Source organism: Nanorana parkeri, unplaced genomic scaffold (genome assembly GCF_000935625.1).
Source record: "Nanorana parkeri isolate BGI_ZX_2015 unplaced genomic scaffold, ASM93562v1 scaffold184, whole genome shotgun sequence".
In the NCBI taxonomy this organism is placed as follows: Eukaryota; Metazoa; Chordata; class Amphibia; order Anura; family Dicroglossidae; genus Nanorana; species Nanorana parkeri.
Window position 1 is genome coordinate 469,656 of NW_017306452.1, and position 24,567 is coordinate 494,222.

At 46.9% G+C, this 24,567-nt stretch overlaps 1 protein-coding gene across 1 annotated transcript in view; it reads left to right on the forward strand.

Annotated features, from left to right (window-relative positions):
* Positions 1–24,567, forward strand: part of GLCCI1 (glucocorticoid induced 1) — a 64,292-nt gene that overhangs the window by 14,390 nt on the left and 25,335 nt on the right. Inside the window, exons 3-4 of the mRNA XM_018555118.1 lie at positions 9,789–9,940; positions 16,413–16,502. Coding sequence (XP_018410620.1) covers positions 9,789–9,940; positions 16,413–16,502 — 242 coding nt within the window. The remainder of the gene's footprint in view (positions 1–9,788; positions 9,941–16,412; positions 16,503–24,567) is intronic.

The following is a 24,567-nucleotide window of genomic DNA, read 5'->3' on the forward strand; positions in this document are numbered from 1 at the left end:
GGGGGGGGGAAGATTGCAGGGGCTGATTTTTTATTTTCCAGAATTCACCTGGGAAAGTGGAATTACCCTTTAAACAGATCCAACAGTGTACTTAACAGATCAAAGTGAGCAAATAAGAGGAGCTCATTGTTAAGGTTTGTGTACACTTTAAGGTGAGCCTTTCCATGTTCTTTGTTTGTGTTCACTGGAACTGGGGCTTGAAATTTAGTCTGATCAAAAAATTTTTTTCCTGGTCCAAATTTGATCCGGATCTGGAACTTTCCAGGAGTAGTTTCCTTGTATCTGTGCAGACTGAATTTAGCAGGCCTGTAGGACATAAGTTGTTGGCAGGTTATACAGGTCGGATTACTGTATGAAAAAGTGAGTCTGTGCCCAGAATGTGGGTATTGGTATTTAGTATTTACATATTCAGAAATGGCATTAACAGCAGGTAAAAACAAGCCACCATTCACCTCCTGTAGCTGAAGGCGTTGTGGAGAAATTCCATCTTTAAAATGTAATTACTACAGAAGCAGATAAATCACATCCATCATCTTTTATGGAGAGCGGAATCTTCCCGGCCCGTCACCCCTTGAATGTAAATACACAGCAGGTGTTTCCAAGCGTGAAACCCGACTTCAAAGTCTGTTGTGATATTTGAGGATGAATTGATTCACAATGCAAGCAGCTAGAGAGGTCAGTGATGGCATTTTTTTTTTTTTTTTAAAGCTAAACTCCAGGCACCAAAAGTTTAAATATATTCCTTTTTTAGCCACACAGGATATAAACCCCTTTTACGTGCACTGAATGCATTTACGTGTAGGAGTGATCATTACTGTGCTGCACATAACCTGAGCAGATCTTGAGTTGAGACCAGCCTGCACAAGGAGGGAGAGAAGCAGTGACCGGTCTTTATTACAGGAGGGGGTGGAGGCAAGACCAGTCACACTGCACAAGGAGAGAGAGCAGCAGTGACCGGTCTTATTACAGGAGGGGGTGGAGGCAAGACCAGTCACACTGCACAAGGAGAGAGAGCAGCAGTGACCGGTCTTATTACAGGAGGGGGTGGAGGCAAGACCAGTCACACTGCACAAGGAGAGAGAGCAGCAGTGACCGGTCTTATTACAGGAGGGGGTGGAGGCAAGACCAGTCACACTGCACAAGGAGAGAGAGCAGCAGTGACCGGTCTTATTACAGGAGGGGGTGGAGGCAAGACCAGTCACCCTGCACAAGGAGAGAGAACAGCAGTGACCGGTCTTATTACAGGACCACTGCAGAGAACCCAGCAGCCCTAGTGTGAGCCGATCGCGCTGTGAGTGCCATTATTTTCTAATGGCACCCCAGTTGCGCTGGGGGAATCGCAAAAACAGCCGTGTGTCATGTATCGGAAAAAAGGCATTGGTGCATCCCTAGTTTTGGATAGAGGGGTGCAAGGGGGGGGGTATAACTTGCTTATTTTTTAGTCATCTGTTGGGGAGATTTCCCTTCACTTTCCACCTGATAGCCACAACGAGAAGTGAGAGGATTTCCTGGCCGTTGCCGCACGAATGTCACCCCACTTGAAATCAATGGGGCCGCATGGCAATCGCTGCCTGCATTGTGCAGGACTGCACGACACCTGTGACGTGCGTCCCGGGTGTCGTGCAGGTGTGAACCTAGCCTAAGACCAACACCAGGTGCAGGACCCTCCCTGATTGGAGCGGCAGTCATCACTCTGCTCTTTCCTCCTGTTGGGAAGCCTCTGATGTTAGATTGACAGCCCTGTTAGAGTAATAGAACCCTGCTTGGCGCATGGTTACATCTCCCAGTCAGGCTGCAGTGATGGCCATGTTAGGAATGCTGACTTCCTCAAACAAAACCCACATATAGAATAATTGTTTTGAGTTCTGAAGATTGCGACTGTGGGGGGGGGGGGTTGCTCAACTGTCAAAGTGCATGAATCATTTTTTGGAAGGATTTAGCAATCATTTTGCAGGTCTTCCTCTCTTGCATTTCATGAGACGGATGCATATTTCCTCTCGTCTCTCCCCGGCCGTCATGCAGTTACTATGGCACTGTTGATGTTGATTGTTTGAGGTTGTAACCGCTGCGAGCGTTCATAGTTGGAGTGAGCCGTCAATAGCTGGGCTCGTCTTTGCAGTTCGCCATTTCTTCTTCTCTCGGGTTATTTTTACTGCTAAAACGGTTAGAGGCCTGAAAACGGCTTTCATTAGGTTCCTCACTTGAGCCGTTCACCCGTCCTCTCTCCATAAAAGTGTTCTGTGGATATCGGGTAGCTTTGCAATGTTTGCCGGAGTTTTAATTTCCTTTTACACACGATTGTCAATATTGGAACTTTCATCCACTATGATGAGCATCGCCGACCTAATTAAGAATAACGATGCTGCAGTTTAGGGCTGCTTGTGAGGCAAGATTAGGTTGTCGGGTGTCCCTTAAGCCCACCATAATCAATGCACACGATGCAAAAAAGAAGTGCATTTATTTATTTTTGCATTGAAGCCAGTGAACCATTGTAGCCGCGATCAGTGGATGTTGGCTGCAATGCTCTGGCTCCTGCTGATTCTTAATAACCACAAAGTATATAGAGGAAGGGTTCTTGAGACGTGACCATGTTTCATGTTAAACTCTAAAGCCAGGTACACATGTATTGCGTTTCGGCCAGATCTGATGAGCCACCCAAAATTCGCAGAGAGGATGCTGCTGTCGGCACCTTTCCGGTCCGCATCCCTCAATCAGCTGATCGAAGGAGATGGTTGGGAATTTCTCAGCTTAATGGAGCTGGCAGCCAATCAGCTGCAGGCTGGGTATTCTGATCTATATGCAATATACGATGCAAAACTGGGAGATTTGTCCATCCATGCTCGTGATGGGGGAATCTGTTCTACTTTCTTCCTTCAGCCCGCAGCTTGAACCAAGAAGACATGTACGTGTATACCTGGCTTTAGTATAACTTTATTATTATTATACAGGATTTATATCGCGCCAACAGTTTGCGCAGCGCTTTACAATATAGGGAAGACATTACAATCACAATACAATTCAGGACAAGATGGGAAGGAGGGCCCTGCCCCTGAGGGCTTACAATCTAAAAGTGTAACATGAAAACCCCCCCCCCCCCCCCCATATAAAAAATACACTAAAACGCAAGTATGCAACCACAATCAAACGCAACTAATGCAAAAGTGCACCAAAAACGTGTGTGTGCGAAGTGTAAACCCAGCCCTAAATGTCCGAATACTGGAACAGTGCAGCTGATTGGATGCCGTCATTGTACGACTGACTATTTTCTACCACATCCTTTCATTCACAGAGCAAGGGAGCTGTGTGGAAAATGTATTCCTATGAAATGAGCTGAAATTCTTCGTGAATGGCCATCTTGACTGTTCTCTTCTCAGAGCGGACTGCTACCAGTGCTGCTGGGATGGTTGAAGAGTAACAGATGGGCTAAAAAAAAGTTTCTTCCTTGAGAAAAAAGCTGCTTCAGCTTCCCTCTAATGCTGGCCTCATGTCTGAATGCCCAGGCCTGGGGTCAGCAGACTTGTCCACATTGTCATGTTCACAAGCGGTGTGCCGGTGAACAATAGTGTATTGTAGTCTTAGTTTGTTCACTGATGGAGAATGCTGATGGCGAGTTAGTCATGAATGATAGAATACGAGTTCAACCTTGTCATTAGAAGTACAACTGTGAGGTCAAAGACTGATTACCTGGTCCACACACACAGCATGTTCAGTCCTAGAGCATGCGCATCAGACCCTTGGATCCGTGTGCGTGTCAGGCCTCAGGTGAGCTCTGAAGGCATGCATGGCAGACCTGTGATCAGCCCTGAGGACATGTGCGTCAGGGCTTGGATCAATAGCAAAAAGTCACCTGCACTCCATACAGCATATAGACCTTCACGGAAGTTTGGTGCTTGAAGTGACAACACTGATGGCGCCGTGTCAGGTGCAGTCCATAATAGAAGTCACCAGCTCTCCATGACACGTGTGAAAAGTAAAGGCACTTTTATTGAATTGTCACAAGCGTCATAAAGCCAATGTTTCGGGGCCACGTAGGGTCCCTTCAGGGAGACATAATGGCCATTTATTTGTGTCGCCCTGAAGAAGGGACCTGCGCGGCCCCGAAACGTTGGCTTTATGACGCTTGTGACAATTCAATAAAGTGCTTATACTTTTTGCACGCATTATCTTGGCGGGCTTGGATCAGACGTGAGGGCGTGCATGTCAGACCCTCGGCTCCAACTCCGAGGACGCGCAGTCATACTCTTGGCTCCACCCCTGAGGGTCTGTGCTCCAGAACCTTGGATCCGCCCAGAGGGCATGCATCTTTAGGATGCAGAGTACTGTTGTGGGCTGCTTCTGCACAGCACGCAAGCTGGCTTTCAGTGACATAAGGGAGGTGACTGACTGGAGGGCCAGTGAAGGACTGGTGGGCTATCAATTCTAGCCGATGGTAGTGTGTGCCAGCACAGACTGTACCGTGCCCGCTGGGGGTTGCTGTCGCTTGGCTTAGGCATTTGGTCTTGTGATCTCCACTGCAGGAGTGTTCACTAATCTAAACCTCCCATTCAGTCACGTGGCCACAAATGCCTCGGTGTCTGGATGTGCGAGTATCTAAGGCCCCATTCACATGAAGCGACATACCTTTGCAGCGGCCGGGATAGCGCAACTTTCGGGGCGACGATCCAGCGACGGTAGCGTGACCTTCTCTGTCGGGCTCCATAGAAAAAAAGGGTCCGGTAGAAGCGACCGCGACGAGCGACATGGAGCTAAAACCGCTCCATTGAATAGCATTGGCCGGCGACTTCTCGCGATATCGCGAGGCAAAAATGCGCGATAAGTCGCTACATGTGAACGGGGCTTTAAGGGGTATCCTGGAGACGTTTTATTTTTTTTACATGAACGGTTAGTATGACGGCCCTTCAATTACTCTTCGGTTATCCACACCAGCAACACTGATGACAAAGCTTTTACGTTGCCGTTCAGGTGCAGGTTCCCTTTAAGAATAGGCCGCACACTGCTAAAAGGAAAAAAATAAAATGTACAAAAATAAATCAAACAATAGAAATGAAGATAACAGGAAAAGAGTGAATGGCTCATTGACTAAATCCAAACAGCTCATACCAGAAACGCTCGGGTTCTGGTACTACAAAGTCATTCGGCAAAAAGAAACAAAGCGGCAGCAAATCCACAGACACCACAGAGGAGACGTGGACGGGAACGAATAAACTGCGGCCTGTGGATTAGTCGAGGAGGGCTCTCTGCTTTGTGCTGGTGGGAGGCCTAGAGGTAAACCATGCGGCCAGGGGATGGGTTCATACAGACTGCAGGCCCTGAGCAGACAGGCCTCAGGGATTAGAGAGCAGGATCTGCTTACTACTTCCAGCCACATGGCGATCCTCCATCTGCTCAACGCATGCAGGCAGAGAATGTAGTGCTCTGTACAGAGCCATGCGAGAATAATGCAACTTTGTACTCGGCTACCAGCAAGGTTTCTTTTTCTGTTCCAATGCTGCAACATTTTTCCAATTGTATTTTTAAAATTATATATTTTATATCTATAATATTATAATCTATATATATGTGTGTGTGTGTGTGTAATATATATATATATATATTTTTTTAAGCTTTCGACACCTCAGCCGTGTTGGAAGCATGCGTCCCATGCTGTGTGACATTGTCTCTTCCTCTTACCCCAACATCACTACAGGACATGGCAGTGACGTAGGGGGTCATAAGATGGAACCACAGGTAATGTTGGGTACTCGAGCGTTGCTGCAACTCTTGACATGTGACACTCCTGGAAATGTCAGCTGCTGAAAACGTATAACGGGGGACTTGCTTTATGACTTTTTTTTTTTTTTAAAGTGACTGACAGGTTCTCTTTAAAGCCGAGCTCTGCACAGGCATAAACGAAAACCAAGTATTGCAGCAATACAGCAGAAGCGAGACTAGGAGATGGAGTCAGGCATGCTGCACAGTGCACATGTAGTAAAAAGAATATGCATAGAGAAAGCAGAGCGAGCAACTGCCCCTTTATTATCCAGTCACAGGCTGGGGGTGGGAAGGTGATTCAGTGCTTGTAGTATTAAAGCTCGGCTTCCCTGAACTTCCTGTCCAGCGCAAGATCACTAGGGAGAGAGTCTTGCTAAGGTACGTGGTAGGGATGCACCGATACCACCTGGCTTCCCGCTTAGCAGGGACGCTGTCTCTATGCTTCTCGTCACTAGGTGACGAGAAGCACGGAGCCGGCTTTCTGGCCAAACGGGAAGCTGGGTGCCATGTAATGACGCGACGCCAGGCTTCCTGATTGGCCGGGAAGCCGGCTACATGCTCCTTTGTCATTGGCTATCCGGCCAATCAAAGTCGGGCGCCGTGTCATTACACGGCCTGGCTTCCTGCCAACACTTCCCAAATGATGCCGGAAGTAACAGGAGCAATGTCTGCAAAAAATAAATCAAGGCAACTGGACTTGCTGTATTTTTTTTTCTTGACCCTTCGTCGGTCATCCAACTAGCTTTCTCTATTCATTCTGAAGGGAGAAAGCTAGTCGGATGACCAGTGAAACGTCTTCAAGAAAAAATACCGCAATTCCAGTTGCCTTGTTTTACAAATATACAGTGACCTGGATGAATGAGAACCTTCACAGACAACAGGAGGAACAGGGACTGAGTGGAGATCGGTGAGATCTCATCACTGATTTGGAATAAAGGAATCCCTTATACAGTTGGGAATGTTCAATCACCAACTTTCCACGGGCCTTGTCCCCCTGCTGTGGTATGAAATGGGAAAGATCAGATTACATGGACTGCAGAATGATTCAGAGGAGGGGCCGTGGCCTCCTTTCCCTAGCAGAGATGGGACAGTGTGAGAAGTCAGACACACACAGGCTGCCAGCAGTCACGCCTGCAGTGCTCGGCACTTCTATTACAAAGCTGGAAGTATTTTTTTATATATGACAATTTAAAAATCAATTTCTTGGTTAAAATTGACCTGAAATGCAAATCCGATCTCCGCAATCAATGTGCGCAGGATGCGTTTCTCCTCCCCTACATGAAAGGCGTTCATAATGATGATTGAGCGATGTGGGTGCATTTAAGAAACTGCTTGACGGATGACTAATACAGAACAGGAAGGAAAGGCTCGCTCTTGGCTCTACCTTGTGCATGTTCTGGAAACTGACATGTTTGTATTGCTCAGTGATGTGTACACGTGTGTGTTTGGGTGTTTTTTTGTATTTCGCAAACTGTTTGCAAATGTGAGAAGCAGCCAGGGGTGTTTTTACAAAGAGGTTCGGTGCATAAAAGAGGCTGGGCCGGGGTGAGCACAGTCTTGCAGAATCCAAATCATTTTTCACCTTCAATTCAGAGCTGCTTGTCCCAGTATCCCACCCTGCAGTACTTCTTTTCCATCACTAGTTGTCCCCGGTCTGATGGCAACCATCATTTTAAGCCATTTCTTTGAGCCCGGCCAAGCTTGCGACTGGACAGTGAAAGGAGAAGCAGCATAGTGATGGCTCTAGTCCAGGGATGTCTCCGGCCCTAGCTGTGGTGAAACTACAAATCCCACGAAGCATCTCTCTCCGGGAGTCCTGGCTGTGAGAATCTTGCAAAGCCTCATGGGACTCGTAGTTCCACCGCAGCTGGAGGGCCGCAGTTTGGACATCCCTGCTCTAGTCTGTCACTCTGTTCTCTCCTCTTATCGGCATGCTCTTTTTCAGCACTTGCTTCCTCACGCTGCACAGTAGACTGCAAGAAGCTGATGCAAAGTCACACTGGGGTTCTATTTAATTAGGGAAGCACCGATACCAGTTTTTTGGTGTCGAGTACCGATATTTTACTAATCACACACAGCACCTGTCCGTCCCGGGAGCTGCCCGATACGGCCGTGCACACAGCATGGATCGGTATGTGCCGGCCTTTTCTCGTGTGAATGAGACCGAGGGAAGCACTAGAAAATAAAGGTGTTGCATTGCGTTGTCTCAATGACGTGCTACGGAGGAGCAGCCAAGTATGAATACTGATGTGACCACATGGGGTTCAGGTGGCCAGTTCTGGATGCGCCATAAATGGCTTCTTTGTGGCCGAGATCTGCAGATTTATATCGTATCTCGGTGGCTTTGCATCCTACACCCTTCATATCATTTTATATTCCGAAAGTTTTGTCTGAGGGACGTTCATTATTTCCATCTCGAAAACAACACTTTGCAGCTAACAGGATAATTAAGCAGAGTCTGCAAACACGCCGCGGCTGCAGGAAGCCGCCATTAGCACGCCAGGGCGAGATCGCAGCTGAGCACATCAGACTGGCAATATAAAACCTAGGCAAATTACCCCTGACATATTTTCACGGGTCTGGTTCCCGTCTATGCCGCCGCGTGTATTTTGTATAGTCTATAAAAAGCAAAGTTTCCTGAGGCCGGGTGATTTGTGGTGAAGGTGACCTGTCTGGTTGTGTCTGTGTGTTCCTTTACAGTCACCTGAGTGCCAGTCGGGTACCATCTCCTCTATGGCTGGACTGAGCGGATCCAAACGGGCCGCTCAGGTGCTCCAGAATTGTGAAATTTCTGTGTTGCTGGAGACCTTATTAAAGCCCAACCTTTTTTTTTTTTTTCTTCATTTAATAGTTTTTAGCACTTCTCAGTCTCAGGGCAAATGTCCAGAATCTCCCGCCTGTGACCACCTTACCTGATGCATTTTGCCCACCACTGGGCTTCATGCTAGATTGGTGGGTGAAATGCATCGGAGACCGTGGTCGCAGGCGGGAGGTTCTGGACGTTTGCTCTCGATTAATAAAGTTTTACAAGCCTTAGTGTGCTGCTGTTTTTTTTTTCTCTGGATGTCTTGCTGGGACTTGTCCTGGAATAATAAAGTTCGACAAGAAGTGGTGTTACGCAATGGCGTCGGATGTTTGTTTTTCTTTAAAGGTTTTTATTTCTGTGGCTACCCACCGTTGGGGAGATTTTCTGTCGCTTCCTGTCCATGTGACACCCATATGGGTAGGGGTGCAGTTGTGAAAGGGACTGGAAGCAATAAAAACATAATTGTCATAAGTTTATAAACCATTCCCTGATTTTTACTTTGCTTTCCCCTGTGTCCTGGTTGGGGAGATTTCTCATCACTTCCTGTTCTGATGTGAAGCGTGGGGGCATACTTTCCCAACAGGGACACAGGCGACCATAAAAAGCTGACTTTGGCTACCTTGACGGCCATAAAAAGCTGGGTGGGTAACCTTGGCTATCCAGCTGTAAATCCCATCATCCAAGTGGCATGCCTGTGGCTGTCTTGCAATGCCTCATGGGACTTGTAGTTCCACACAAGCTGCAATGCTGAGGTTGCCTATCCTTGTTCTAATTATTCCCCTCTCTGCCCAAAAGCCGAATAATGACAACCTCTAGTCAAAACCAACCTGGTCATGTAACATAGCAGGCACTGCAAGCTTTATTAGACTCTTGCCAAGTTCACCATGGCTTCCCCACCATAGGAAAGAGGGGTAGAGGTGGGTGGAGGTATCGGCACTTCTGGGTGTGCTGAATGTATGTCACCCAACGGGCACCGTGCTTCTCCTGCTGAACCCCGTGTTACTACTTTGTCCTGTAGTGAGGTGGAGTTTGGGAGGTGACACCCCTCTGCCCGTCAGGTAAGTATTCCTCTTCTGGTTTTTCTTTTTTAATCCAGCAACAAGACGGCTTTATTATGGAATAAACTGCACAAGTGCGAATCCATCTGGAAGGGGTTAAGTTGTATTAAGGATGGGGTACCTGTAGTCTTCATCCATATTAAAACTAACCTTTCCCTTTTTTAATTCCGCAGCCGACAGGTCAAACTCTCATCACCTGAGACCATCAAACGCAATACGACGGACTTCTTCCCTGGACGCCATAACTGGAACCTACCTGAGCGGGCACTGGCCTCGGGACCCTCATGCGCACTACCCTTCGTGTATGAATGACAAGTCCACACAGGTAATCCTTTCAAAGAAATCCTGCACTGATGGCATATGTAGGCAGGCTGTCCTCTCTTGATAATGCCATTTGCCTGGCTGTTATGCTGTTCCTATGGAAATGCAGACGTGTAGTTCCACTTTTGTAGCCAAATCCTCTTTATGTTCTGTTCCCTTTCACATAGCAGAACTTAGAAAAAATTATTGCTGCTCACATTTCTAATTGCTTTATTCTTGCTTAAAAATCCTACCAGGTCTCCCCCTATGTAATGTTAAGGAAGGGGGTTGTGTGACGTTATTTTTTCTAATGAACCCCGTCTGATCTCATCAGTTGTAAACTAGATTTGAACATTCTGTCCTAACAAAGGGTTAGAGCCTTCGAGGCATTAAACCACAACTCCGGGCAAAACTGTTCTCAACCCTTACAGTGGGGCATTCCTTTCCAGATGAGGGGTGTGGAATTCCTATCGCCCAGGACATGCAGTTTCGGGCGCCGAGCGAGTAGTTTTTTCTTTTTTTTTGTTGTACATTTAGCCCTGCTTCGGACAAGCAGAGCTAAATGTACAGTGGGAGCCGCTGCTCATTTTTATACAAGTGACCTGATCACTTGTATAAAACGAGCAGCGATCTCGTCCAGGCACCAGCCCCTATGTGATAGGAATAAAATTAAGTGAAACTTTTTTTCCTCTGGCCGGCAGTGCCGTAGGGAAACATGGAGCCAGCTTCCCGTGCAGTCAGGAAGCGGGGTGGTGACTAATGACCCGCCTCCCGGTTTTCCTGTTTGGCTGGGAAGCCGGCTTCCCAGCCAATCAGCATCGAGCCAGCTTTCCGGCCAATCAGGTCATTACTCATCGCCCGATTTCCTGATTGGCCGGGATTCTGGCTCAATGCTGATTGGCTGGAAAGGCGGTTTCCCAGCCAATCCCAATCAACCTGGCCAAACATGGAGTCGGCTTCCCTGGCAATCTGGAAGCTGGGTGGTATGTCATTACCAGCTGCCCGACTTCCTGATTGCCCGGCAAGCCTGCTCCATGCCAACGGACGCACCGGTATCAGTACATGGTATCGGCGAGTACTGAAAGCAAAATATCGTTACTCAATACCCAAAAACTGGTATTGGTGCTTCCCTAGTTTTGGTTAAAACTTTTGTTTTTGTATTGGGACAAGTACATTGTCATGAAGGACAAGTAGATTCGGCCCCCGAATCTATTTCCACACCCCTGCAGATATATAGAGACTAACCCGGGCACAATGTCAAGGTTTCCTGAGCTATATTAGTTTTATTTCTATTACTATTTGGTTCTTGGCTTCCATTGCCAATGTAAGACGCCTTTGTCATCCTTCACATTTCGGTATAATAAGGTCGATCTGAAATTGTTTCTATAGCTCCTCTATAAATATATTTTTTTCGGTACCAGAGCTCTAATACTGCCGAGTTTATCTGACACAGAACACAATAGCGGCTTTAGATGTTCATCCCATTTGTAGTCTGTGAATGCAGCATCACTCGAACTTGCATCGGGTTGTATTGCATATTTTAAATGGCCTTTTGATGCAATAATACATGAAGCCATCATACAATCTGCTCTTTGTAGCCATATCTAATTAACATGCAGTAGATATTGTGAGTTCCTGCGCAGGCTGTTTTGTGCGGATGGTCAGAGCTGGGTGCATTGTACTCCGCATAGGGCAAATTATTTATGAAGTGTGTGTGTTGCAAACCTGTTTGATTCACATCTATGACTATCAAAATATTAGAGGCTGGTAATTTGAAGCTCATACTGAAAAGATTGGCCTTGATGCCCATGCCTTTCTTTATTTGGCCTTCCTATTGACTGTTTTGCATTCTATTGATAACAAGCTTTCTGCATTAAAGATCAATTGGTCCTAAATATCAAATTCTCCCCTTGCAATGGCTTTCCTCATACTTCTGAATAAGCTTCTCTACCCCTGTAGCATGCAAGCTCTTTCAGATGGAATATACATATCTGGAAATTTGCTTGTCTATATATGTAAATATACAGTATCTGTTCTCAGCCGACTAGACATTCTACTGGACGTGATTTGGCAGATGTAGAACTACCCGATCCCATTCATGTGTACATGCCACCCTTATTCCCCAAACCATGTTCCTGGGCTGGCTGTTAGCTCCTTGCTAGCTTGGACTTCCATTTGCTGATTTTAACTTTTTTCCCCCCTCCCGACTGAACCTGGAAGTGGTGAGATCTGATCACTTCCAGGTTTAGAGATGTAATTTCCCTGCCCTCCATGGCCGAGGAAGAAGATGGCATGGCACAATCAGTGCTCCATTAGCTTCAGAGGTAACGTTAGGGATCTAATAAAGGGATCCCTCCCTTTTTAGATTGTAAGCCCTCAGGGTCAGGGCCCACCTTACCATCTTGTCTTGTGATTGTAACTAGGGCTGCAACAACTAATCGACATAATCGATTATAATCGATTATTGAAAAAGTTGTCAACTTTTTCAATAATCGATTAATCGGCTTCTGATTGGTTGGCCCTGTTCACGGCTCAACACACGCTGCGCGCCACACCTCCTCCCCACCTCACGCTCGCCGCTGCCAGACCTGCCCGAATCCACGCTCCCGCACCTCCTCCACGCCTCACGCTCACCGCCCGTCCAAATCCACGATCGGCACAGGGACGCGGGGAGAAGAACCAAAACATATCGGCCAAAAATTGCACTTTTGGCTAAATGCCGAAAGTGCAATTTTCCTGCCGATCGGCGCATCCGTGATTTCTTTCCTCCCCGCTGGGCGCTGCTGTGTGTCCCGGCGTGGAGGAGAGAAAGTGACAGCCGAGCGCTGCGGGACAAGAGCGCTGTGAGCGGCCGGTGTCTCTCCTCCCACACCGCTCAGTCTCCTGTCACAGTCCGGCAGAGCGGTGTGTGGGCGGAGACAGCCCGGTCTGTCACAGGAGGCTGAGCTCTCCTCCTCACACCGCTCACTCAGCCTCCTGTAACAGCGTGTCAGAGAGGAGAGCGGAGTACAAGCAGTCATGTGATCAGTGATCGCTGAGTGTTTGTAGATAATTGAGGACAGAGTATGGTGACTATATCCTCCATTATGAATGAATGGGAAGTGATCTACATCACCTCCTGTTCATTCATGATTGTGGTTATAGTAAACATACTCTGTCATGTTATGAATTAACAGGAACACTCAGTATAGATGATTCCTGTTCATTGATAACAGGGGCTGCAGAAAAAGAGATTGAGGACTTTGTGTTCTCAATCTCTTTTTCTATTTTAAAAGGGAAATATCAGGTGTCTGTTTAGACCCCCTAAGGCCCTAAAAGTAAAGTAAAAAATAAAAATATTTACTAAAAAATGAATAAATAAAAGATATAACAAAAATGTAAAAGTTTATAAAAAATAAATAAAAAAATAATTAAAAACATTTTCGGTTTCGGCCTGACAATTTTTTCTGTTTTTTAAATTTCTATTTCGGTGCGCCTCTATAATAGACTCCTAACGTCTTGGCGAACCGGCCACCTGCACTATGCTATCGCAGAGGGGGCTTAACCACCGCTTTGAGATGAATACAGTTTCTGATAATCATGATAGTAATAATAATAAAAATACATTTAAAAATAATAAAAACAAAGTTTAATAAAATCACCACTTCTACCATGTCATTAGGACTGAAAAAATCAAGTTTTCGCAAGGTGTATGCCCCCTGGGGGCCTGAAGGGTTTCAGATCCACTATAGTATAGTTCAGGGCTGGACAAATCCCAGGAGTCAGGTAGCCAGTGCTCCCTAAAATTTACAGCTGGCGCCCAACTTTTTAGGTTTTCTTTAGCTGTTGTCAATGAAGCAGACTCCTGAATCTTCTATTACAGTAACCCCCCCTTGTATAGTTCTACATAGAATGAAGGGCTTTATACCCCATATCCCACCCTCCTTCCCCCAAGTAGTGGATTAATGCAGAGGAAGGCAAACTCCGTCCCTCCAGTTGTGGTGCAACTACAATTCCCATTGCAAGACTCTAGCAGCCACAGACATGACATCCAGAGGCAAACGCATGATGGGAATTGTAGTATGACCACAGCTGGAGAGCCGGGGGTTTGCCTGCCCCTGGGTTAGGGTGGCTGTGCTCCCTGTGTGGCTATAAATGCCGAGGAATGTTCCTGACGCTCATTAGAAATGAAAATGTGGCTTGGAGGAGATACAAAACATCTTCAGCATTACAGAACAAGTCCAGATCAATGTGACCAATTACTACTGGCTATCCAAAATGTAGAAAATCTAAATATATTTTATATAATATAAATAAAAACTTCCTGTTTGGTTACCTGGACCCGGTTGCTTTTGGGATAAACTTCGGTAACATATCTGGCTATAGAGTTGCTTTCTAATTGTGTCATGTGAAGGATTTCACCCAGCCGTGTTTTATCTGGTCATGCTGCGGCACACGTGGGCTTTGTAAAATTGGCTGCTAATGTTTAGTGACTTGAGAGACTTGTTTAATATTTCACGCAGGCTGAGAATTGGTAATAGAATATCAGCGAGTGTCTCTGCCGCTCCGTACACCTCCTCGGTGAGCCCGCTCTCACCTTCTGCATGTTTAATGTACTGAGACACGCGGCTTCTGTCGGGCCCAGTGATTCTGCTGCATTGTAGGACTCGGTTATAGACAGCCACAGATTAATAAATATCCTTATTTGACCAAAGGGTTTTTATTTCAGAGGGTCAGTATTTCAGAAAAACATAATATATAGCAGGGCTTTGTAATATGTGCAAATCTGCCCATATATTCTTTTTTTTTTACGTACAAGTCGTGCCAGAAATCCGAGTTCCTAACCTCCGGGTCCATAATGCTGCACTGAAATATCAAGTAGTGTTATTGGCCCGACCTGAAAGCTCCACTGCTGAACTACAGAAAAAGGGCAAATGTTCTGTAGTCCAACAGGGTGAACTACATCACTGCTTGGGATTTCAGTGCAGCAGGAATGCTAGGTGGTCACTGACATCATCTATTTGTATTACAGACTTTTATCTATGAAAGTGATAACATGGGGAGTAGGGAAATATGTATTTCATTCTACTTTTCTTTTCACACTTCCGTGCATCCATTCACACCCATGGTACTGTTCTTTAAATTATGTAGAAACACTCACAGATTAAGAAATAATTGGGCAAATAGTCCCCATACGCAACTTAAACCACTTTTGGGTGGACTAACCTTTAAATATAACACAGTAGTGTAGTGGTCAGCATTTCTGCCTTGCAGCACCGAGTTCCCGTTTCTAATCCTGGTCAGGACACTCTCAGAGTTTGCATGTTCTCCCTGTGCTTGCGTGCGTTACATCAGGGTGCTCCAGTTTCCTCCCACACTCCAAAGACATGCTGGAAGGTTCATTGGCTCCTCTCTAAGTTGGTCCTGTATGTATGTGAGATGGGGACCTTAGATTGTAAGCTCCTTGAGAACAGGTACATTCTATTCTCATTGTAAAATTGTGTGTGTGTGTGTGTGTGTGTTAAAACGCTTACCTTGGAAGTAAAATAAATAATACATTTACATGTTGGACTTCTACATGATTGCTGCCGCATTGCAAGCGATCCATAATAATGGAGGAGATGGGCAGGTTTATAATATCCGGCTGAGGGGGGGGGAGGCAAGGAGGAGGTTCAGGGTCTGGTTCAGGGGAGTGCAGTGGTAGGGTGCTGGGAGGCAAGGAGGAGGTTCAGGGTCTGGCTCAGGGGAGTGCAGTGGTAGGGTGCTGGGAGGCAAGGAGGAGGTTCACGGTCTGGTTCAGGGGAGTGCCGTGGTAGGGTGCTGGGAGGCAAGGAGGAGGTTCATAGTCTGGCTCAGGGGAGTGCCGTGGTAGGGTGCTGGGAGGCAAGGAGGAGGTTCACGGTCTGGTTCAGGGGAGTGCAGTGGTAGGGTGCTGGGAGGCAAGGAGGAGGTTCATAGCCTGGTTCAGGGGAGTGCAGTGGTAGGGTGCTGGGGGGCAAGGAGGAGGTTCATAGCCTGGTTCAGGGGAGTGCAGTGGTAGGGTGCTGGGAGGCAAGGAGGAGGTTCATAGCCTGGTTCAGGGGAGTGCAGTGGTAGGGTGCTGGGAGGCAAGGAGGAGGTTCACGGTCTGGTTCAGGGGAGTGCAGTGGTAGGGTGCTGGGAGGCAAGGGGGAGGTTCAGGGTTTGGTTCAGGGGAGTGCAGTGGTAGGGTGCTGGGAGGCAGGGAAGTTGTTTAGGGGATCGGGGGGTTCAGTGGTAGGGAGTCTGTGTGATGGGTAGATGCAATATCAAGGTGCAAATTGCTGGGGGTAGTAGGTTCTTATAGGCCCAAATGCAAAAATCGGTCTACTTGTGTGTACGCAGGAAGGATTCTCCTGATCTGGTGTAGGCTTAATTTTCTTGTTTCTTAGGGCTGGAGCTGTATATGTCTGAGCTTTGCTTCCCCCCCCTTACAGATGCTGAAGGGGGAACAACGAGAGCAATCACACAGTAACTTTGTACTTTGTCTCTTCCCATAGACACCAAGCTGCTGGGGAGAGGAGGGTACGGAGAAGAAAGTCGGCCATCAGCGGTCTGCCTCTTGGGGTAGTGCGGATCAGCTCAAAGAGGTACTGGACTCCTTCCTATCGTAAAGTTTTTCTTTTCTTTTCTTTTTTGCTTTTGGCTCTTCGCATTACACAGTGCATTAGGTCTTCCAAAATATCCTATTTGTGAGTGTGGGTGGCTGTCCCGATATTTAGCAATAATATCAATAAACTTGCAGCTTTTTATGATCTGGTGTGTACGGTTTCCAGTGCTGAAATTTGAAGTCCCCATTTTGTAGATGGATTTTGTTGGAGGAATGCCATCACATCTAGCTTCCATATTTTATCAAAACATCGTTATGTATCAAAATAAATGACGTCGCTTTTTTTTCTTTCCGTAGAATTTAGAAGTCAGTATTTTAATCTTGGTCACAGAACACAATTGAAATTTGGCAGAAAAATAATTCCCCCCCTCTTTCCTCTTGTTGTTGAACTGAGGAAATGACTCATGGTATGTCGAATTCTCGGGCGTATCAGCATACCAAATATGTGTATTTTATGCAAATCGTAATGCATTTATCATGCTTTTGAACTTTTACGCCTTGTTTAGTATTGGACTATTTTTAAAGTAGTACTGAAGGCTATTTGTAGAGGTAACAAAAGCCCCACTAGCTTTCTTTGTCCCCCCCACCTCCAAATTGCCGCTGGCTCCCAGATGATCTACTGTGTGTTCCAAAGTTCCAGGTTCCCCTCTTCCCCTGCACCTTCTCGGTGTTAGCGCTACATATTAAAAGGCTGCCCAGTTACCTCTGGAAGAAGGGGAGCAGGGGGGAGGTGACCTGTTGAGTAGAAGCGTTCCAACTGTAGCACATTTGCACCTTTGCAGTTAAATTTGAGAAAACCTCTCTGTCTGTATGTTCCTATTCACACAAGATACCCAAAAATAATTTCTTAAAATATATTACCGTTTAAATGTTTTGTTGCCGCAGTCAACATGGCAGATTCCTGTTTTTTCTCTGCACCTTCACAGTGATCTGTCCTTATAGAAAGACTTGGGACTGACATTTTTAGCATTGTTTCTCTCATTAACTTAACATTTGAATGCATAAGCCAGGTTTGTAATCCTTTTAACCCAGGGATGGCCAAACTGTGGCCCTCCAGCTGTGGTGGCACTACAAATCCCATGAGGCTTTGCAAGATTCTCACAGCCACAGACATGACTCTCGGAGAGAGATGCTTCATGGGATTTGTTTCACCACAGCTGAAGGGCCGGAGTTTGGCCATCCCTGCGTTAACCCATCAGAGCCCCTCCTAACGTTACAAAGGAGGAAAAACAAGTTGAAATTTTAACCCTTGAGCCAAGAAACCCTAACCCCAGTAAAATCAATCTAAACTGCACAAAGCATTTTTAATTATTTTTTTTATTAGCTTATACAATGTAAATTGGGAGCAGGTAACACATATAAAATAGGTGTTCTCCCAATATGGCTGCGGAAGTGGAAATACACTTTCAGGATGAATAACGCCACAGTGCCTGCAGCTTGATAGGTCAGTGAGGCTTTACATTAAAGGAAGGATAATGTAAATATTACTCCACAGTCTGGCAGCATTTCTACTTTAAAATGTCTCTAACAAATACTTTTAATAAGTTTTGGATACTAGGCAGACATTAGGAATGTATTGGCATCTGTGCCCCTGCTTTGATTCATTCTTAAAATTGGTTTTGTTGGCTGTTGTCACCTAGACAAACCGTGATGGAGAATCCATAATTTTATGGTTCCCGCTAAAACAGGGATCGAGGGGAAAATCTTCCAGTGGAGACACCCATTCCAGTAACTGTTTTTTAACTTCATTTTAGGGAGATTTTCCACTGATTTCCTGTTGTGCCTCCAATACAGGAAGTGAACAAAAAGCTTTCCAATGGGACACAGATGAGGGAAAAAAAAACTAACAGTGGTTTTTGCATGCTCTGTCCCAAAAAAAAAAATTGTGGCTTTGGATGCTTTAAATTAGTATTAAACGCTCCAACATTTTTTTCTCAAATTTCTTTTAATTTTGCCCAAGTGTTGTCAAATCTGGAGCAGTTGCCCATAGTAACCAATCATTTTATACCTTCAGTTTGCTCAGGTAAGATTTGAAAATGAGTCGGAGAAGCTGTTTGGTTGCAGTGATAAATTCCCCCCCATTTGTATTTTCAAGATTTAACTTTTAGCTCGGCTTCCCTGAACTTCCTGTCCAGTACAAGATCACAAGGGACAGAGCAGACTGCAGCAGCTGATCATCTATTAGCTCGGGGGAAGGGAGCAGATTGTTGGCTTGCCTTGCTGCGCCTGTGTGTTTGTGGAGACTCTTGCAGCTCACTAGCACACACAAAGGTGGCCCCACAGCACCCTCCAAGGGAAAGGAGTCACCCTAAAACAGGATATCAGGACTGGTGTTCAGGAGACCAGCTGATTCTGCAGGAAGTGAAACATTTTTTAAACACCAGGAAGCGGCATCCATTGTAAGTGATCTCATCAGCCTTTGAAATAGCTAAAAAACTTTTTGACTTTATATCGATTTGAATTAATAATGAAGTGTTGAGTGGAATCTGTCCAAACCTGTGAATTGCAGCTTCCCGCTTATCCCCCATTGGATAACATTGTCTACACTCGCCGCAGAGTTCCCAACCTTCGCATGTCATGCGTATAGAAGTTTTGCCCGCATGCAGTCTTGCCAAGTGAGAAACTTGTGCGGCAGAGGGAGACGCTCCTGAACATCGAATGTTATTTCAGGTCAGCGTCTATTTAAAATCCCGAATAACCCCAATCTGTCACTGCCAATGAGGGAGCTGTGCAGCCTGAATAAAAGCACAGGTTGCAAATTACTATGTGTCATCCATACTGCGCCCACGCCCGCCGTTTTACACTTCTCGCTAGTTACTTTACGCCCACTCTCCGTAACCTTGACATCAGTTTTTGTTCTGGTTGGTTTAATTACAAAGTGCAAGTGAACGTCGCCACTATCCCGCGTCTGCGTTACCGCAAGATTAAACCGTCGCATTAACCAGAATTGTGTAACGTTGAGGCACTACAGATCTTGTTAATGGATTTCACTGCGTTGAAACGATGTCTGAAAGTAGATGACGTGCTCTCAGTTGTTTGTCACGATGGGCCTAGAAACGTGAGCAACCACTTCGGATCGGCCGGTACACTGATGATCCAGAAAGTATTGGGATTGTGCGCCCAGATGACGGACCATTCACCTGAGTCTTCTGCGAATCCAGAATAAGGCAACTCAACTGGGGACATTGTCTTCTTTTCCTGATTGAGATTTGGTTGGTTACAATGTTCTAAAGCAGGGGTGCCCACAATTTTTTGTGTTAAAGGAGAACTATGAGGTGAGTGCTTTTCACTCACCTCATAGTTCTAGCCGACCTGTAACAATGCGACTGTCACAGGTCGGCTCAGTAGATCGGGAGGTGAGCGAACACATACCGGCGTTCGCTCACCTCTCTGCCGTGACAGGGGAGGGGCTGGATTCCCCCCTCCCCGCTCCGATCTGCCAGCGCTGACTGGCGGAACGGACAGGGGAGGGGCAGGTACACCTGGCTCTGCCTCTAGATAGGCAGAGCCAGCTGTCACTCACACAGCTGGGCGGATCTCGACATCGATGTCGGGATCCGCTGTGGCGTCTCAGTATACCGCGAGCCGTAGCTTGCGGTATACTGAGCTTAGGGTAACGGGAGGGCGCTAGTTTGTGTCCTCCTGTTACCCTAAGGAGAACTATGGGGATAAACACTGACCCTATAGTTCTCCTTTTAAGATCTACTTTTCAAATGACAAGCTACATGAGATCTACCAACGAAAAAAACCTTCTCTCTCCTGGCTGTCTTTCCTGGCTGTCTCTCTTTTCTCTCCTGACTGTCTCTCCCTGCTCTCTCTCCTGGCTCACCTTGCTGTATTTTGCAACAGGCTGTGTAAACTAATATTCTTTGATGTAATGCATAGCATGTCAACCACCAGTATCCACCAGAAAGGTATCAGGGAGCTTGGCTCAGCAGACTCAGGCTAATATGTATTCATGTGTGCACAGCTAAATAAATATACCAAAATGGAATAAAGGGGCCGCCATTAACACCCTTCCTGATCTACCAGCATCAGCTTTGAGAGCTACTGGTAGATCACCATCTACCTAGTGGGCACCCCTGTTCTAAAGCCTTGGTTCTCAACTCGTGGGTCGTGACCCAAAAGTGTCCCCGTGTTCAGTGGGTCGCTGCATGCCTTCCACTTTTCTAGGTGAGGGGCTCCTCTGCCTCCCCCTAGTGCAGCACTGTCCATTCTTACACCGAACAGCCATTCAAAATATGCTGCCCCACGCAGAGTGACTTGAGGTGGGATTGGATGGTGGTATGGCCGCGAAGGAGCTCCCTCCATACGTACATTGCTTATAGCTCCCTCGCATGTCCTGTAGAGGTGCCCGGACCGGACTGATGTCACATTCTGGCTCCAGGCACCTCTACAGGCGCACATGTGAGCTGCACAAGCGATGCACATATGGATGGAACTCCATCACAGCAGCCCATGCTGTCCTGCGTTCCGTTGCAGTGCAACTTAATGACAGAGGACAAATGTGGGTCCTGAGGTAACACCGTTTGAGAACCATTGTTCTAAAGAGTATCAATGGCTACGTGGGAAATGTTAAATTATAACTTGTGCACACGGTCCAGGCAACTAAAGTGTGGGTAGAGATGAGGCTGGGCTTGGCGTGAACCCGGTTCCTTGGAGTTCATCGAAGCCTGCTCATAGCTGATCGCCAGCACCTCCTCCCAACCAAGTCAGTGTCAGCAGCTGCAGTGGGGGGCATTCCCTGCCGCTTTGTGATGTATAGCTGCGAGTTGGGGAATGCACCTCCCCAGCTTCTGATTGGGTCAGGAGGAGGGGGTGGCGGTCAGAGGCTTGTACAGGCTTGGCAGAATTAGGTTTGCACCAAGCCTCAAGTGGTCTTTCATACAAAATCCTGTAGGTCTCTGTCAGAATTTGACCGTGTAATACAGACCTTGGGTGCAAATTACCGTAACTTGTCACTGCTCTGAGGTCAGGCATTGTTTACACCCTCTAGTCTCCCCTATATTCATTTCACTAGCTAAGAATGTGTAGGCATGAGCAAGCTTTACCCCCAATCCTCCTCCTCTAGATCATGTTGCAGCACTTTTTTTCCTTCTGCCCTGTCCTTGTAGAGAGATTGTTTTTTTATTACTCCCTGTGACATCACCAGTCTTGTAACATTTTTGGAGGGGCAAGAATGTATGTCTGCACGCCCCCGCAGATCTACATCTCTAAAGTGCCTAAATATAGTATGGATGGGTAAGCTCTTGGAAGTAGAGGCAGCTTTTTCTTTCTTTTCCTTTCCCTTTTTTTTCCTTTCTGGAACTGGGATAGGCATTCTGTGGTCCAGTTGGACAAAAGTCTCTCTAGCACTGCTCTTTGCTCCCTCAAGTGCTCATTTGCCTGGTACTTATTGGGGTGAATTTTGTACAAAGCTGAGCTATCTGCTACCCGGATTCAGTTGAGGAAAAAGGTGGACCCGATCCTCGACCATATCCGCCAATGCTTTTTGTTCTTTTTAAGTTTCCCAAACTTGGAGTGCTGACCCCTGGTCTCAACCAGATGGACGTGACGGCCTCGTATGATGCCAGCTTCAGACGTAAGGTCCTTCAGATGGCTCTTTAAGCTGCAGACAGTCTCCAGTTCTCCGTTTTCTTGGACCTGTTAGGTTTTCTAGGGTTGCCCACCCTCTAGTTTAGAATGCTTTTGGATATCCCGAAAGTAAATGCCTTCCCGTGTCCTTCAATGGAAATAGGATTTGTGCACTCGCTTTAAAAAAATGTTTTGGGGGTCTATTGAGGGTTCCACGCAGCTCTGTTTATGATTTTCCAAGTATTACTTTGCTACAGAAATAAAGGAATACCTGTAGTGAGAGGTTACCCTGGGCTGGTCTGTAGTTCTGTCAGTGGTCAATCCTCCTGTAGGCAGCAGTATATCCTGAAGATTTAGGACTTTCGAGGGCTCTCAATAGACTCCAAGAAAAGTATTTAACAACTAGTACAAAAATTCAATTATTTAGCCCAGACATACACTGTGATGGTGACGGTTTTCATGCTAAGCAGTATTTGTTTGGGAAATGTGCGTACAGGAAACCAAAGTGATATCAAGCTGTGAAATCGATTGTAGAGGAACCACTTATTTTATCTGCTTGCAATGTATTCTCTTTTAATTGTGTTTGTTTTTTCTCACACTTTGTAACTTGGGGTGAGGACTAGTTGCACAATGTAGTCCATAAATGTGTATGCGCTCCTAAATTATGGACCGGCTTTACGGATTATATTTTTAAAAAAACCTAGTGCCTCTAAACCCGAACACATTAATCAAATCCGTTGTCGCCCTTGTTTCTGTAATGTCAAAAAAAGCTTGAATCCTTTTTTAATTTATTTGTCCTGCTTTTAATTACATCTTATAAGCAGAGTGCAGCCAAAGTGTTTCCATGGGCAGTATGTTTTCTACAGTATGTGCACCGGGAGGAAAAACATGAACAGTAATAGGTTGAGCAGTCCCTTGGCCTGTCAGGCTTGGGGTAGGAGGTCTCTCGTCCCCCCTCCCTCCTCGATGCCTTGCTGGTGCAAGGCCTTTACCTGGCTTGCAGTGGTCCAGGGGGGCCAGCGAGGTGCGGTGGGCAGCTCTGATGGTGGGAAGCTCCGCGGCCGTGGGTCTCCTGCATTTCGGCCGAAAATTTAGTCCCCGGCTTCAATTGCGGCCTAGCGCGAAGCCGCGGCCGCCATCTTTGATGTGGACATCTATGCCCTTCCATTGCGGTCACTTCCTGTGGCGGTCCTTTTCATCGGAAGATCGCTGGGAGTGAGACGTGCTTCTGCTGCTTCTCAACAGGGAACAGGTCTGGGTGGCCGGGAGTCGGACTGTTGCGGTTCTTCCACTAGCCTGCGGGGTCGTGAGTACCTCTGGGGTCCCCCCGCCTGCTGTTTTTTTTTTCTTCTCTGGTGCAGTTTGGGTATGCTGGGAGTAGTGTGCCATGGACTGTAGAGAAAAGTCGTCCGCGGTACTATGTGGGGGTTGTGAGCTTCCTTTGCAAAGTGCTTCCCATTCCTCTCTATGTGCTGCCTGTACGCCTGCACCCCTCTCCCAGTCTCCTTTACCACCCTTGGGTGCTGTGGTGGGGGTGGTCGGTGCCGCCGGCTCCGCCTTGTCCTTGGAGTCGTTTTCGTCTACTATGGACAGTTTAACGCGATTTGACGCAGAGACCCTCTAAAAAGTGTGCTCTGCCGTCTCCCTCCCCTATTCCTTCCGGGGAGTCTGATGAGGAGGGTGAAATTCCTGCGGCGTCGGCCTGACCGGGGGATTCTTCCCCACCTGATTCTGGTAGTGAGGATGAGTCGAGCGCCTCCCTCGTGGTTCAGGAGCGTGAATTGGTCTCTGCCCTGATTCGTTCCGTCCGGGAGACGCTTAAGATTGAGGAGGCCGCCGAGTTCATCTGCGCTTCCTCCAGTTCAGTTTGGGACGCATAAAAGTAAACGTTCCACTACGGTTTTCCCTTATATTCCTTTCTTTGATGATTTCCTCTACAAGTTGTGGAAGCGACCGACTTAAGTCCTTTTCGGTTCCTAAGCGCTTCTCGGTCCGTTACCCTTTTGAGGAGTCGTTCTTGACTAAGTGGACAACTCCTCCTGCGTTGGATCCTCCAGTCTCGCGTCTGAACAAGGCTCCCCTTCCTTTTAGGGATCCCACTGATAGGAAGGCGGAGGCCGTGTCCAGGAGCATGTACTCTGTTTCGGATGCTCTTATGCGCCCGGTTTTGACCTTGGCTTTAGTTTCCCAGACTCTGACGGAGTGGGGCGAAGATGTTACACCAAGGTCTCCCTGAGGAGAACGTTTCTCCTGCTTATATTGTTGGTGCAGGGCCTGAGCTAAGTTTGTAACTCTGCCTTGGATGCTCCGCTGGTCTCAAAACTGTCGGTGTTGGCGGTTACGCTCCGTCGACTTCTTTGGCTGAAGTGCTGGTCTGTTGATCAGGCTTCCAAGAAGGCTCTGACAGAGCTTCCTTTTACCGGGGATCGTTTGTTGGGAGCCACGCTGGATGAGATCATTGAAGATCTCAC